Source organism: Triticum urartu, chromosome 3 (assembly GCF_003073215.2).
Source record: "Triticum urartu cultivar G1812 chromosome 3, Tu2.1, whole genome shotgun sequence".
Classification (NCBI taxonomy): Eukaryota; Viridiplantae; Streptophyta; class Magnoliopsida; order Poales; family Poaceae; genus Triticum; species Triticum urartu.
Window position 1 is genome coordinate 467,979,025 of NC_053024.1, and position 15,239 is coordinate 467,994,263.

The window sequence follows — 15,239 nt, forward strand, 5'->3', positions numbered from 1 at the left end:
TGTAGGATTAACATCCAACATTCAAGAAAAGCGCTTACACAAAAACAAATTAGGCAACTTCTGCATAGAGTGATGACTGGTGTTATCCTGGCGATTGATTGTCTATGAATCAATTATTGCATAAATATCAATGTCTGTATCATGACTTCTTTAGTGAGTTTTTTTTTATAAACTTTTAAGCGGACTTTTTTCTTTTGGCCATAGAAATTTTGCATGATGTTCGCACAAATTACATATAAAAACACTCTAATTACAAGGAATCATCATGTATAAACTTCCAGATCATAGGTTCGAAATGATGAGCGATGCTATCCTAGCAACTGGTTGTCTATGAATCAATTATTACAGAAATATCAATGTCTACATCATGACTTCTTAAGTGGTTTTCTTTGTATACTTTTTATATTTGACCCAAACAACTGTATCACCAATGGAAAAAATAGGAGTGAAAACAAAACTGACAAAATTACTCATTTTATATCCTGAACCACATGATTTTCTTAGAAAAAAGATTAGGCACTCATTTCTCCCATTTCCTTCTCTCTCATGCTTGTCTTCGTTGAGAGTCTACTTCTCCCCTGTTCCTTTTGCTTTATCCACGGCGGCGTAACCACCGGGTGTGAGGATCGTGGATGGGGCGGGTAGCCATCATGTACAACAATAGATTTTGGTGTTTTACCTTAAGGGTGACTAGCTTTATGTCGTGGATGTGGAGCTTTGTGCTAGTGCTCGCGAACAGAGCCTCGCAATTGTTGGTTCGTTCCCAATGTGGCCTTCCATGATGAACGGCGGCCGTTGACGAGGATATGGTGGAGGCTCTCTAAATAAGCTCGTTGGCTCGCCAGATTGGATTGGTGCAACTCCTTCTCCTCATCCTCTCTGTCTTGGATGCCATGGTGGCGGAAGGACGGAGAGGGTTCAAATCTGCACTCATCCACCTTCGATATGGCGTGTTGTGGGAATTGAGTGCTAGTTGTGATGTTCTTAGTTATCCTAGATCACTGCATCGACATATGCAGCCGATGCAGGAGATCAAACAACCAGCTAGCTCCGGTCTGCTTCATGGTTCAAACTCCATTGGGACACCCTTTCTCCATTGCTCAAAGATGGCAAGGATGCGGTCGGAGACGGTTGTGAATGAGTCTCCCACATGGTTGCTTGACGCAATAGGACTGGATTGTTTTTTTGTTTTAGCTCTAAGGGCCTATTTGCAAAAGGGGAAGACTTGGTTGTAATCTTTTATTTTTTTAGGCTCCTTTTTGTGGTGTTGTATAAATTTTTGCATAATTAATGCCAACTTTTGGGACCTTCGGGTCCCTCCTTGCTCCTTGTTGCTAAAAAAATGATTTTTCTTAGAGTAAGAGTCGGGGCTAAGAAGCCAATACTACCTGAGAATGAATAAGGAAACAAATATACAATATGAGCTGGATATGAAAATTATTGGCTACAAATATCCTAGCTTTATACTATTACATAAGGACAATATAATTTAAGATTTCTAAAAAGTTTAATTACACATGTACTAGTTCAAAATATAAATTTAATGGTTGCGCCTCACGCGCCTCCTCCCCAAAACAAGTTTAGGGTTTCTCCCCCTCCCGCCAGCGCGGCCATTGATCCACCTCGTCTCTGGTGGCCTTAGTGCCATGGGGGTGCGGTGGATCCTGACCCTTGTCGGCGGGAGGGCTCCGTTTTTAGATATATTTTTGAGAATTGTTAGGGTTTGTGTCCTGTTTAGGAAGGCGAGACGGTGGCAACTCCTTAAAGATGGAATAAAGTTCTCCTAACCTAGCCCCGCTCTGGTGGTGCGTCTAGCATCATCGGCAAGCGTGTGGACGAGTGTTTCCAGTGGATCTATCTTTGCTGAATTTTCTCAAATTTGGTAACCATTAGTATACGTTCATGTGCAGTGGTGGAGCTAGATAGTCGTCCTAGGGGGTGTCAAGATAACACACATGCATATGAGCACTCCTAATAAACACATGTTAGCCTAATTAGTATAGGCACCCCCACTGGATTCGCCATTGTTTGCGTGTCTCCGGTTTGGATCCTTTGATCCACACTACTCTTCATCAGCGGCGGTTGTTGTTATAGTGTGCTGGTTCTATGGGGCCTTAGCACGATGACTTTCTGACTCCGACGAGGGATGGTCGATGACGGCGGCGGTCCTTTGGCTCGCTTCAATGCTTGTAGTCGACGCTAGGTGGTCTACTGATCTGAACATAATTTTTATTATTGCTGGTGTTCCTTGTACTGCGATGATTGAAGATGAATAGACCAAATGTTTTTTAAAAAAAGTGCATACATGTTACTCAATATTTGTGCTTCTTTAAGGGCAATTTACTTGGGGGGAGCCATATGTGTCCCGCCTCCCGCCAGCGAGAAAAACTAACTCGCTAGAGTTACCGGACCCGATCGAGTATGTTTTTTAATTCAAAGCATAGTTGTTTTTTTCAAGATTACGCCAATGGCGTACCATATTTTTATAGAAGGCGGAAAGTTATTTACAAGAGCCTTAGCGTGATTCGAACATCTAGTAGGGTAACTGAAATACCCACTCCTACACCCTAGGTACATGAACTACTCTCTCACGAAAGGATCTAAAGCACCAACACCACCCAGTCCTGCCTTCCTCAAATTATCAATGTCGTCGAGTATCTCCATGGTGAGTTGAGGCGTCATTTTTTGTCGTGAGATGTTGTTGAACACTCTTGCGTTGCACTATTTCCAGAGAGCCCAAGCAATTTCAATGGTTATGGAGTCTAACCATCTTCTTATTTTCCCGCTGAACCGTCACCGTTGTAGTAGCCACCAGTCAGTGAATGTTGCATCTGTGGACATGCCTTGAATGTTGATACCCAACGCTTGGAAGCAAGAATGCCACACTTCACTTGTGTAAACGCAGTGGGCAAGGATATGCTCAACGTTATTTTCATCTTGAAGACAAGTGTGCAAGGCGCTGGGGCCTCCTATAGTCCACGGCGGCCCGTCAATCATATGTCCATAAGAGGTATTGGGTAGCTAGCCACATGAAAATTTTGCAATTGATTGGCGCCCAACTACGCCAAATGCAACCGGCCGTGGTGGACTGAATATGTCCCATACAGAGTCTCTTGTACGTCGATGTGGCAGTGTATTTCCCAGACTCATCGCAAGGCCACTCAAAACAGTCCGATGTCTCAATGTTCCTGTCAACCGTGGTGATGGCTTGGCAGAGCTCATAGACTTGCATGTGGCCCAGAAAGGAAGCATTATCGATGATCGCATGATGGATAACTCTTCTGTTGCGGTTTCTAATACTGACAGACTGCAGTAGGAGAGGAGCAATGTCCGCTACCGCTACTCCATGGATCCATCGGTCTTCCCATAATAGCACTTTTGATCCTTCACCCACCGTGATTTTGACAAAGCTATGAAAAACCCCACGAGTTTGCTCGTCCACCATCATGTGCAGGCCTTGCCAAGGCCTATTTGGGTCAGATTTCCTCAGCCACTCCCATTGTACTCGAAGCACGAGCGCTTGTAAGTTCGTGTTTTTAATCCCGAGACCTCCAAACCGAGTCGGACGGCAAATTGTATCCTAGGTGATGAGGCATTGACCGTCGTTGATCTTGTCCTTCCATGCCCAGAAGAAGGATCACATCCATTTGTTGATGTCCTCAATAACCCAAGCCAGGGGGGTCAAGCACTAGTAACTGATGAATCGGTCTGGCTGCGATCACTGACTTGATGAGGATTATCCTCCCTGGTCGCTGAATGAATCCACGTTGCCACGCAGGAATGAAGTTTTGGACCTGGTTGATGAGGGGCTGCCAGTCCGCTTTGGTTAGCTGGTTTATCGCAAGTTGAAGACCTAGGTAGAGGCAGGGAAAGCATCCGAGCTTGCATTGCAGCATCACCTCCACTCTCAGTTTATCCAGCTCGTTTTGCTTGATGAGGATCACGTTAGACTTGTTGTAGTTGATTCGTAATCCAGAGGCTTCACCAAATATGTCAAAAGTTGTTTCCACAAAACTAAGATCAACATATAGCGACAACCTTTGGGTGGCAGAGATCCCTCTGGACGAGCTTAGTACTCCTTCGTCGCTTGCCTTGTTGATTACGTAGCTGAGGGAGTCCATTGCAATGACGAAGAGCAAGCGGGTGATCAGATCCCCCTGCCTCAATCCTTTGGCGTGATGGGAGCACTTCCCTGGGTGTCCCATTGACAACCACTCGAGTGTTCGCAGACTTAAGGATGGAGATCCATCCAATCCATCTATGGTGAAAGCCCCTCGCCCTCAAGTTCTCAAGTAAGAAAGGCCAAGACAAAGCATCAAAGGCTTTGGTGATATCAAGTTTTAGGAACAAGCCCTTTTCCTTTCTCGTGTATAGCTTACGGGGCACCTGCCTGAGTAAGAGGAAGGTGCCCTGTATGCTTCTTTCCTTGATGAATGTTGATTGGTGGTTAATTGCAACAATCTCTGACATATGCGGTCGTGGAGAATCGAGACCTGTTCACGGAGGTGTGTACACGATTGGAGGCTACGGCGAGGGATACTTTTACCCAACATGGGTGGTAGCATGATCTAAGGATTGGCCCCTCTCCACTTTAGGCGTTATACAGACTCTACATGTCTCGTTGTAATTCGTCTTTTTATTTTTATTTTGTGTGAGATTTTATTTGGCTGTGTGCATCTTAATTATGTAGAGACCGGGTGTAATGTTCAAATCTTTTAACGAACTATGTATATGGCAACCGCAATTGTTTTTGCAAAACTGCCACATGGTCAGTTCGACGTTCGATCCGCATCGTTTGCATCCTCGTCCCGCAGGACTGGGTCGTCCCTGCACCTGAGAAAAATGGGGCCCTTCCTCAACCTCCTGACATACCTCGTGCCGCCGCCGCACTACCTCACGCGCGCCGCCTGCTCTCCATCGGCCACCGTCGTCACACCGCTGCACACCGCCTGCCTCGCGCCGCCCCTCCCAGGCTTCGCCGACCCCCGCATGAGCATCGCCTGCTCTTGGGAAGTGGATGCCCAGGGGCTGACACCGCCGGCAGAGCTTCCAGCCCCGTCGCACCCGGCTCCTGAACTCCGGCGACTGCGCGGGCATGCACGACCTCCACTCTTCACCAATGCAGCCTGCCCCAGTGCTTCCCCGTCGAGGACTCCCATCGCCGCCCTCTCCTGTTCTCCAACGTGCGCTGACGGTTATGCTCTTCTGCTACACGCCTCACCCACTTCTTCTTCAGCGCCTGGATGCTCCCGAACACAATCGTCGTCCCATGCTCCGCCACCTTCCCCAACCTCGGGGAGCTCGGCCTCTCCATCGTCGCCCTGGATTTTCCCCTGCGTTTAACATGTTAATTGAGAGAGGGTTGAGCTCATCCTATGAACTGAAACATGCTTCTTCTTGGTTGACATGTTTGAGCTCAGCTTGTCTCAATCTCTGGGAGGATGTTTTCAGATCACAACATGCATGTACGTGTATTACTGGTTTGGCAGCCTGATCGTAGGTTCCACACCAGCTAAATTTGGTCACTCGATCCGCATTCACTCCGATCCATCGGGTGGTTCGTTCCAACACTACACACACCTGCTACTGGATTGTTTTTTGGACATGTCAATTGAGAGACATCAACCAGGCTTGCGCCTCATCGGCGGAGAAGAAGATGCACTGCTGCTTGTAGTAGGTTGCAGTTTCAGAGGAAAATCGGGATAAAAGTTCAAGTGCTGCTGACAGACGCATGTCGATGTGGACATCCTCTGCAACCGATGCAGGCTGCTGCTCTATCTCCATCACCATCTCTCTCTCTCTCATGTGAATTTTGGACATTACCTACTGATGCACTTCACCATTGATGCAAAAAAAGCTACTACCCCACTTCCAACTGCTTTTTTTCTTGCATCAGAATCTCAACATTCTTTTGAACCTCATTTGAACCTATCTCCCATGAAGCAGGTACTCAAGCTGGGACACTCCGGCACGTCTTGATGTTCCATGTAGGCCTACATTTGTTTTAGATTGTGAATTTTTTTCTACTGCCGATAGAGAACAAGAAGGCAGCGACATTTTATTTTGAACTTCCATCTCTTTTGATGCACGCTGTTTAGGATATCGCTAGTTCTAAAACATTTTTTCTCTGGACTATTTACTCCAGTAAGTCATGTGTAAATAACACGGTAGTATATACACAGAATACCTATATCTTACATACAAACGCAGTGATAGTTTGAGCTAGAATTTTTTGTTAAAAACGCACTCCGGATAATGTTTGTGTAAATAACATGGTAATACACACACAATAGAGTTGATAACCTACATATAAATATCACGGTAACTTTTTGATCCGGGAGAAAAGTTGTTGGAAAACATACACCACATTAACTTTTGTGCAAATAGCATGTAATATGCACACATCACAAGTGATAATTTAAACACCACAGTGACCTTTTAACCCCGAAGAAAGATGTTGTTTAAAAACATACCCTCTGGTAACTTCAGTGCAAATAGCATGGTCATGTGCATACAACAGACGTGATAACTTATGTACAAACACCACGGTAACTTTTCGTCCCCAGAGAAACCAGTTTGTTAAAACATATCTCTGGTAACTTCAGTGTAAGTAGCATGATAATATATGAACCGCAGACCTAATAACTTACATACACACCTCGGTACTTTGATCAAGGGAAAGAGTTGTTCAAAAACATACCCTAGATAAATTATCTGTAAATAGCATGGTAATATACAGACTGCATATCTGATACCCTGGATGTAAATACCTTGTAACATTGACCAAATAAGGAAAAAGTTTGACTAGGTGAAAATTTATTGAGAAAATAATCCCCGTTAATTTCTATGTAAATAGAATGGTAATTCACACATCGCAGACATAATAACTTACGTACAAACACGTACCGTGTTAAATTTTGACTTAGAGAAAAAGATGTTGAAACATACCCTGATAAATTGTGCGTAAATAACACAGTAATATACGCACCACAATCGTGATAATATTCGTACAAACACCACGGTAATTTTGGGCCCAGGGAAAATGTTGTTAAAAACATATCCCTGATAACCTTTGTGTAAATAGTACGATAATTTACTCATGCAGATCTCATAACTTGTGTATGAACATCATGGTAACTTTTCTGTTCTGGGATGAAAAAAATGTTGAAAATGTACACGCGGTACCTAGCATGATGATTTACACACCTCAAACATGATAACTTTGGTACAAAACACCATAGTAAATTTGCCCAAGTGAATTTCTTTGATGAACATGCGATAACTTTTGTCTAAATAACATGATAATTTACACATCGCAGATCTGATTACTTACATGCAAACACCATGATAATATTGACCCGGGGGGAGGGGGTTGTTGAAAAATACACCCCGATAACTTATCTGCAAATATCTTGATAATATATGAAGCCCATACCTGATAATTTAAGTACAAACAGGGAAAAAAGCTATTGAGAAACATACCCCAAAAACTTGAGTGAAAAAAACATGGCAACATTAAAACTTCGTACCTGATAACTTACGTGCAAACATCATGATATTTTGCATCTGAAAAGGAGTGAAGAGGACGCCCGTGTTTGTGAACCGTGTAAAATGTGCAGAAAAAAATGATAAAACTAGGGCGCTTTGTTCTAAAACCCGTACAAGTGAGGCTGCCGGTTTGGATTTTCAGTTACTAATCACTGCTTTTTTTGTTTATTCTTGTCTCAGGAATATACAACTAGTATGTAAGTTGTATCTAATTAGTTAAGAGGGCTAGTGCAGCTGTAGTTTTGGATGAGAGGGTCTGGGTTCAATTCCCCTTCCCTTGAACGCTATTTTTTTTGCCTATTTTAAACTACAGACTGGAGCGGCTCAGGGGAAGGTGGGATCGAAGGGAGAAAAGTCGTGTGGTATATTTAACAATGTGGCACACGTGTGCCAAATATCGTTGTCCATCTTTTAAATAATAAAGTACCTCTTTTCGAAAGAAAAAAATTGCGGCCGCGCCCTTGAAGCCATAATTTTGGCAAACAGTTGAGTATGCGTTTCTCTCGCCATTTAACATCTTTTTTTTTTGCGGAGCCGCACGATGATGTGCCGGCTGCGTCCATGGTCCACGCACGGCGGAGGGACCCGGCCGCCGAACCCAATCAGGGCGGGACGCTTGACGCCAAGCTCACGATCTCTAATCGTGGGCGACAGATTCTCGCGGTAGTAGGAGCACCGTGCCGGGCGTGGCGACCGGCGAGCGCACGGCATGTACTCTCTACTAGTAGCAGTACGTCGCAGTCCATGCAGGTGTCCCCCACTCCACCTGGCCTCGGCCCCATGCCACGCCAAGTGTCGCCCCCGTCGCACGCGTGGACGCTTCGGCGTCGGCGTCAGGAATCATGGACGGATGGACCACCGGAACCCAGCGCATATAATTCTCTGCGTTTGTGAGTCGGTCACGTACGCCCCAGCCACACGCATATCACCAGCACTGCACTGCATCACCTTCTCCCCTCCAACGCGCCAAGATATTCCACACGTTCCTTTCACAAGAAAGATTTTTCCACAACTGTTTTTCTTTCTTTCTGCACGACCACGAGGGACCAGAACGGCCGGCTCTATGATCGGCAAGCGACCGTTCGGGACAGCGATCTGCAAAGCGCGATTTGTTGCGTGCTTCTTCTAGCCGTAACGTGCGTACGCGGCGTTGTTGGGTCGACACTTGGCCTCCGATCTGTTTCTTCTCTGTCTGCAAAAAGGGTGTCCAGTTCATACGTGTTGGATGGACCTTCACCCGGAAGGTAAGCAACCGGTGTCAAGGTCCTCTCGGTAAGTTGGTTGTCCATTCGTCGTCGTTGCCAATGCCACCTACCGGCCCGCCACGCTCCACCATCTTTTTGCCTACTTCTGGCTCATGTTTTGCCGTGTCCATTAGGCTGTGCTCGGACTAATTTTTCTACTCCGGAATCATTTATTAGTGTGCCAAAGGGAGTGTCCAAGTGTCTTGGACTGAGAATGCCCTGAGACAGTTATTTTCTTTCGAGTGATGGTTGGCTGACAATGGTTGGTGACACTGACAAGTGACACCACACTATTTCGACAGCTTTCGAGACTGAAACTAATTGAATAATTATCATGCTTTTCATCTGATCCTTGAAAGTTAATAACCAGTGCTTTTCTTCAAGGAAAATTCTTCGCGGCGAGCGTGGTTTTTTCCATTCGAAAGGCAACACTAGACAGACCATGGGTAGGCAGTGTGCTACATTCAATTCATGGAGCTAACAAGTAAATACTGCTATCTCCGATCCAAATTAATTGGCGCAGTTTTATTACAATTCTATATAAAGTTGAATCAGAGGGAGTAACTCTTTTCTTTTGCCAGGACATAAGAGGTAAAAGCTCAACAGAAGGTGTCGGCTCGCCTTAACAAACCAGTTACCAATCCGAGCCACAAATATAGGAGAATTCTCCCCCCGGTGAATCCTCAAAATAAAAACAAAACATAAAAGTACACCTTCCATAGGTCCGGTGCGTGGAGCATAGAGTATCATATGCAAGTCCTTCCTCCGTTCACTGTTATAAGATGTTTTACATATTTCAACATGACCAAATACATTAAAGCATTGTTGAGGAAATCGTTAACTGATAGCTGCTCCGTTGGCTGGTGAGTAGGGGATTAATAGACTAATTGCCAAGTTAATCAGCCATTTAATCAATTAACCAAATGATTTATCGGTTTATCGGCTACTCGGTGACCCTATGAGTAGGGATTAATCGGCAAGTTAACTGCTTAATCGGATGAATTCTTGAACAGGGCATTAAAGCATATCTACATACAACCGATTTATAATAGTGAACGGAGAGAGTAATAACTAGTCAGGCAGAAACCATGCAAACGGTCGACCAAAAAGGCTCTACATAAACTTATCGTATGGGATTATTTTTCCACTTACTTACTCCCTACGTCCCAAATAAGTGTCTTGAGCTGTATAAATTTGTACTAAAGCTAGTACAAAGTTGAGATACTTATTTTGGGACGGAGGGAGTATATCAGAAACAAAATAGCAAGTCCGCATGTGACAAAGGATCACATGCAAACACAAATATCAAGCACAGCCGCTTTGTGCTTTCTGCAGCATGCCGTCCAGTAATTCATGTTCTAGATAATTTGGCTTGCATCTATTACCAGGCGCAGGCAACCTAGCCAAAAAATGCACATTGCATCTTTCGTCTTTGTATTTGCACGTTCAGAAGCTTGAAAATATCAGAACAACACTCGTGCACTGAACTGAACACGGTTATAGCATTTGCGTCTGATGAAACCTTCAAGTTAAAAGCAGAAATCGAAACCTTCTACACATAAGCAACAGTTAAGCATATACAGTACAATACAAAATGAGGACACCAATTATTTGGATGTACAGCTACGGCGTCAAGGCTGGTGACTCTGAACTTCATGTAGGGTAGTATGCTAGGAGCCAGCAGTTTTGCTGGTTCTCACATCAGAGGCCCAGACTTTGGGTTGGGAAACAAAGAAAGCCCAGTCCTCTCATCATGGAAATGACTGGCAAGGTTAGCTGAGTTGTTGGCGTTCAGGCCGGGATTCGACATGTCCATACAATCACTGAATGGGTCGAAGAAGTCTGAGTACCTCACATTGGCTACCGGTATCTCTGGTAGAGAGTTGAAAATCCCATCGAACATCTCGTAATTCTCATCAGCTTGTGGCGCAAAGGCAGAGATGTCAGCTGGTGGTGGGATTAGAGACACATAGTCACCAACTTCTGGAATTGGCAGAATGGAAGAGATATGCTCGTGGAATTGTGGCAAAGAAGCAACTAGATCATCTCCCGCCTTCTTTGCTCGGATGACCTTTGCATGACACAAAGCAGCATACAGTAAGCAACTACCGACTGCGTGCCAAAATGACTAAAATGCTTAAATAACCAGGAAGAAAGATTAAGTACAAATCGGTTTTTGTCATCGTCTTTGTATATCATGATGAAGTCTCCCACTCGAAGGTTATGGGTTCGGACATAATCCCCTGGGATGTTTAAGAGAGGGAGAAAAATGTAAGAACTTGATCCACAAGTGCAACAGAATAAATATGATGAAAATAAAGGTATTCACCAGTATTCTCAAGTACATACATCCTGCTCTTGTTGTTGGGCCAGTATCTGTACGGAGATAATAAACTGTGTCATTGTAGTGGATATGCTAGACCAAATTAAACATAAATGCAGGGATGTCACTGCAACTAAGAACATTCGTAACATGATTCATATTCACATGCCATACTTCTGATGGTTTTAGAGAAAACTACCTTATCTGATACAATTCATTTCTTGTTACACATGGCGGAGTATTAAAATAATGGGTCTTTATCAGTTATGCCACCGGTTGTGTCCCACTACTCAATTTTGCCACTAGAAATTTCAACTGCTCAAAAATGCCATCGCTTCATTAGACACATGCTCAAAAATGCCACTAAACACCATTATTGTGATCTCAAATCTCTTTTGCCATGTTATAATGACATAAATACCTATGAACCAACATGCCAGCTCTCCCTCTATCTCACTACAATAAAGTATGGGGCCCACTTGATCCCAACAGCGTTCTTATTTTCCTGTAAAATTATTCGCTTGGTTACTCCTGACAAGTGGGGCCACACATATCATTGTGAGATAGAGAGAACTGACATGTGGGTCTAGACTTATTTTTGTCATAGAACATGGTCAACGGGTTTGACGTAAAAATAACAATGTCTAATGGCATTTTTGAGCAAACATCTAACAGAACGATGGCATTTTTGAGATATCTAATGGCATTTTTGAGCAAACATCTCACGGATTGATGGCATTTTTGAGCAGTTATAACTTCTAATGGCAAAACTGAGTAGTGGGACACAACTAGTGGCATAAATGATAAAAACCCAATAATAAATTACCACCATCATAATCATGCCATTATGCTTCTTTCACAGGAATTTCGTCAATTTTGTGGCTGAGATAGTAAAAGTGAGGTACAACAAAGATCATATGGGTACTGTAGCTCATAGCAGCAAACATTAATGCAAAAAAGAAAAACAATTTGTCCAACCTGTACTTGAATGTCCACAGTTGTGCATTTAGCAAATCATGCATGCGTAGACTTCTGCCATCCTTTGATGTCAGAATTGGGAGGTAAGCCTCCGACTCTTTCTGTGCAATTAGTGTCGGAGAAGAGTGTCAACAGTTAGAGAGCATGGACTATGATGGTAAAATGAAGTGTGTAAAAGCTGTTTAAATAAGAACTCACCTTCGGGAGAACAATTCTCCCAAGCTGGCTTATGTCACTATTACGGAGCTCCTTCTGCAGAATAACTCGCAACCCAGCCACTTGATGCTACACAAACATTGTAGAATCTTTTAATACAATGCGCTAGTTTGATTAACACTGTTTCCTTTTCTAAAAAGAAATACTTCCTATATGTTTTGCATAAATCTTACATTTGGATCTAGAGCAACTCTATTTAAATCCAGCTCATTTACCTATCACAAAAATACGAATTCATTTAGAGAGCAGGTAGAAAAAATATTAAGTACTACATTAGATGTGTCTATTTCTAAGTTGAAACGGAAATTCTTATTTCTAAGTCAACGATCCTGAGCATTGATGCTTCAACCAACGGAAAATAAATAGCCGCAAATTGTAGATTGTGTACAACTTAGTCAACGTAGAAATAGAAATGATTATCTTAAGCTGGTGACAAATGTGTAAATAGCAAGTGTCTTAAATTGTACTACAAATGCCCTCTTACACCAGTTCTGTCAATCATAGTAATAGAAATGATGCTAAGTTCACACAGTTTCTTGCCTCTTAAACAGCTTAAGAACAGCGCAGATAATTTTCATAGCCTCTGTTTAAAATATAAGATAAATCACACTACAAAGTCCAAATCAAACATGAAAACATAACTAGCACCTGAAAATTGCATTAAGCTAAAGAAGTTACTTGGGGCCATTAAGGTTCAAGAACCCCAGTCCCAAGAAACACTGCTACATTCATACCAGATGATCTACCAGTCCTTCCAGTCAGCACACTGGTACACAAGTACACATAATGCATCAGCTAGTATATAGTACTGCCTGACATAATTACTGTTGTGGCCCATGCCCCATGCTATGGGAAAAAAAGCCAAAAGATTAATTGAAATGAAAAATTCAATTAACATGTGCTGCTATTTCCTGTGATTATTGTGCTGCAGTAAGCTACTAGAGAAAGCACATGTATGGACAATTCCTACAAACTTTGCGGCGCCTCCTGGAAATAGCAATAACACGACATTTGTGGACACGGTAAATGTGCAATGCACATAACAACATTGACAAAAGAAAGTGAGTATGTGAAGGACTAAATCATGCACCTGTAGCTAATACTTAGTGTGAACTGCTGTAATATATATAACCACGCAACTACGCAAGTGTTCTTGTTTTTTCTTTTCAAGAGGGGAAAGACCCTCGGCCTCTGCACCGAGTGATGCACACAGCCAGGCAAGTGCTCTTGTTACCCTTGCACATAACTACATTGACATCATGACGATGAAACCGCTAAGTGTTCTTGTTACACCGAAACTGCAAGATGGGACCTACAGGACATATTCTATCCATGTGCCACATGAGACACGACAGAACATGAGTTCCCAAATCTTACTCTGATTATTAGTTCCCTAACATGGATAATTAGTACTATATATACGATGAGTTAATGACTGGCCAAAACTATCAGTGAACGGACCATCGACGTCGTAGATCCGACAGAGAAGTACAATAATCACCCCTTACCATAACCTGTAGCCTAGCACTAACGACAGCAATCGAGCAAAAAAAAAATCTATTGATCACATTCACACCTAAGCACACACCCGTAGGCTAGGTGGGTGAAATCTGATCGTGGAATTCAAAAGAACACCTGCAAAGATCCACTAGACTCGCAACAATGCACTAATGAAATCGGCAATCGGGCAGATCGGAGCCCCCAATCAACCATAAACGTCAACACCTAGAGGCGACTCGATCGCTGTCCATCAATCAAAACTCAAAATGCGGGACGAGGAGGAGGAGCTAGGAAGGAACGAACGAACGATCGCCCCCAATCTTGCCCCTGGGCCTCCAGCCCACCGCACCTCCCCGCCACCACGGCCCACCACCTCCGCGGAGATCCCATATATACGGAGGATCAACCACCTACGCGCACGGTCGGACGTGGCCATGAATTCCGAGGCACTCACTGGTCGGATCGCCGGCATCCACCGGACGCCGCCGCGGGGCCCGCGCCCGCCGGACCTCCGCTTCCGGGTGACGAGCTGCGGCCGGTACTCGCCGATCCCGTCGCCGGAGGAGGAGGAGGCGGTGGACGCGGAGGGGGGGCGGCGCTTGCTGCTGCTGCTGCTGCTGCTGATGGCGGCCATGCCGGCGGGCCGGGGGGAGGAGGGGGAGGTCAAGGCGGCTAGGGTTGGGGCAGCGCGGGGCGCATTTATGGGCGGGATGGGTGGGCGGAGACGGGGGCGCGGCGCCAAGTGGCGGGCGAGCTCTGAAATGGGCGCAGGTGGGGAGCCAGCGCCCGACGGGGAGATGCCGAGGGCGCGCGGGCGCGGCCAACCGCGCGGGCGCAAGGTGGCAGGCGCCGGGTGGGAGGCGCGGGGAGGCCGCTCCTGGCGTTTTTTCCGCATGGGGATTCCCCGCGGGGTTCGAGGCAAATGGCTGGCTCCCTTCCCTCGTGAGTTTTCAAATCCGGGGGCCGCCTGGTTTGGGTTCCGCGTTTCGCACTCTGGCTCTTGCCCCTTGCGCTTGCGCTCGCCCGTGGTGCGTGGTGGTTGGCTCACTCATCACTGCCGCCCCGCCCCCGCGCGAGCTCTGCTCGTTCACTGGTCGCAGGCTGCGGCGGAGCTTGAAGCGTGGAGGAGGTTCGCCGAAAATAGCCCTGTGGGAGCAGACACTCTTTTATGGAAGGGAAGAAATTTGTGACATGCACGATGTTAAAGGCCCTGTACAACGCAGGTGCCTCCATCCGTGCTTCACTTTGACCATGTGCTTCCGCGTTGTTTGCTTCCGGTGCCGATCGGTGCCTCGGGCTTCCGGTGCCGATCATTGCATCGAGCTTCCGGTGATGATCTCTTTTTTTTGAACGAACACGCTAGGAGAGGATGCCGACTGTTGCCTCTAATTAGAGGACATATGACTTTCATACACATACGCCATCATTAA

The 15,239-nt window shown here is 45.1% G+C and overlaps 1 protein-coding gene across 2 annotated transcripts; it reads right to left on the reverse strand.

Annotated features, from left to right (window-relative positions):
* Window positions 1-10,211: 10,211 nt before the first annotated feature.
* LOC125548491 (B3 domain-containing protein LFL1-like) lies at window positions 10,212-14,819 on the reverse strand. 2 transcript variants are annotated; one of them, XM_048712073.1, is made up of 7 exons: window positions 14,264-14,818; window positions 12,483-12,524; window positions 12,292-12,378; window positions 12,094-12,194; window positions 11,122-11,168; window positions 10,959-11,035; window positions 10,213-10,863 (listed from the first exon to the last, which is right to left on the reverse strand). In XM_048712073.1, the coding sequence occupies exons 1-7, from the start codon at window positions 14,702-14,704 to the stop codon at window positions 10,489-10,491; spliced, it is 1,170 nt and encodes a 389-aa protein (XP_048568030.1). In that variant the 5' UTR covers window positions 14,705-14,818; the 3' UTR covers window positions 10,213-10,488. The 2 variants fall into 2 exon arrangements, with proteins under 2 accessions (XP_048568031.1, XP_048568030.1); XM_048712074.1 differs by lacking the exon at window positions 12,483-12,524 and having other exon boundaries at window positions 10,212-10,863; window positions 14,264-14,819.
* Window positions 14,820-15,239: the final 420 nt, after the last annotated feature.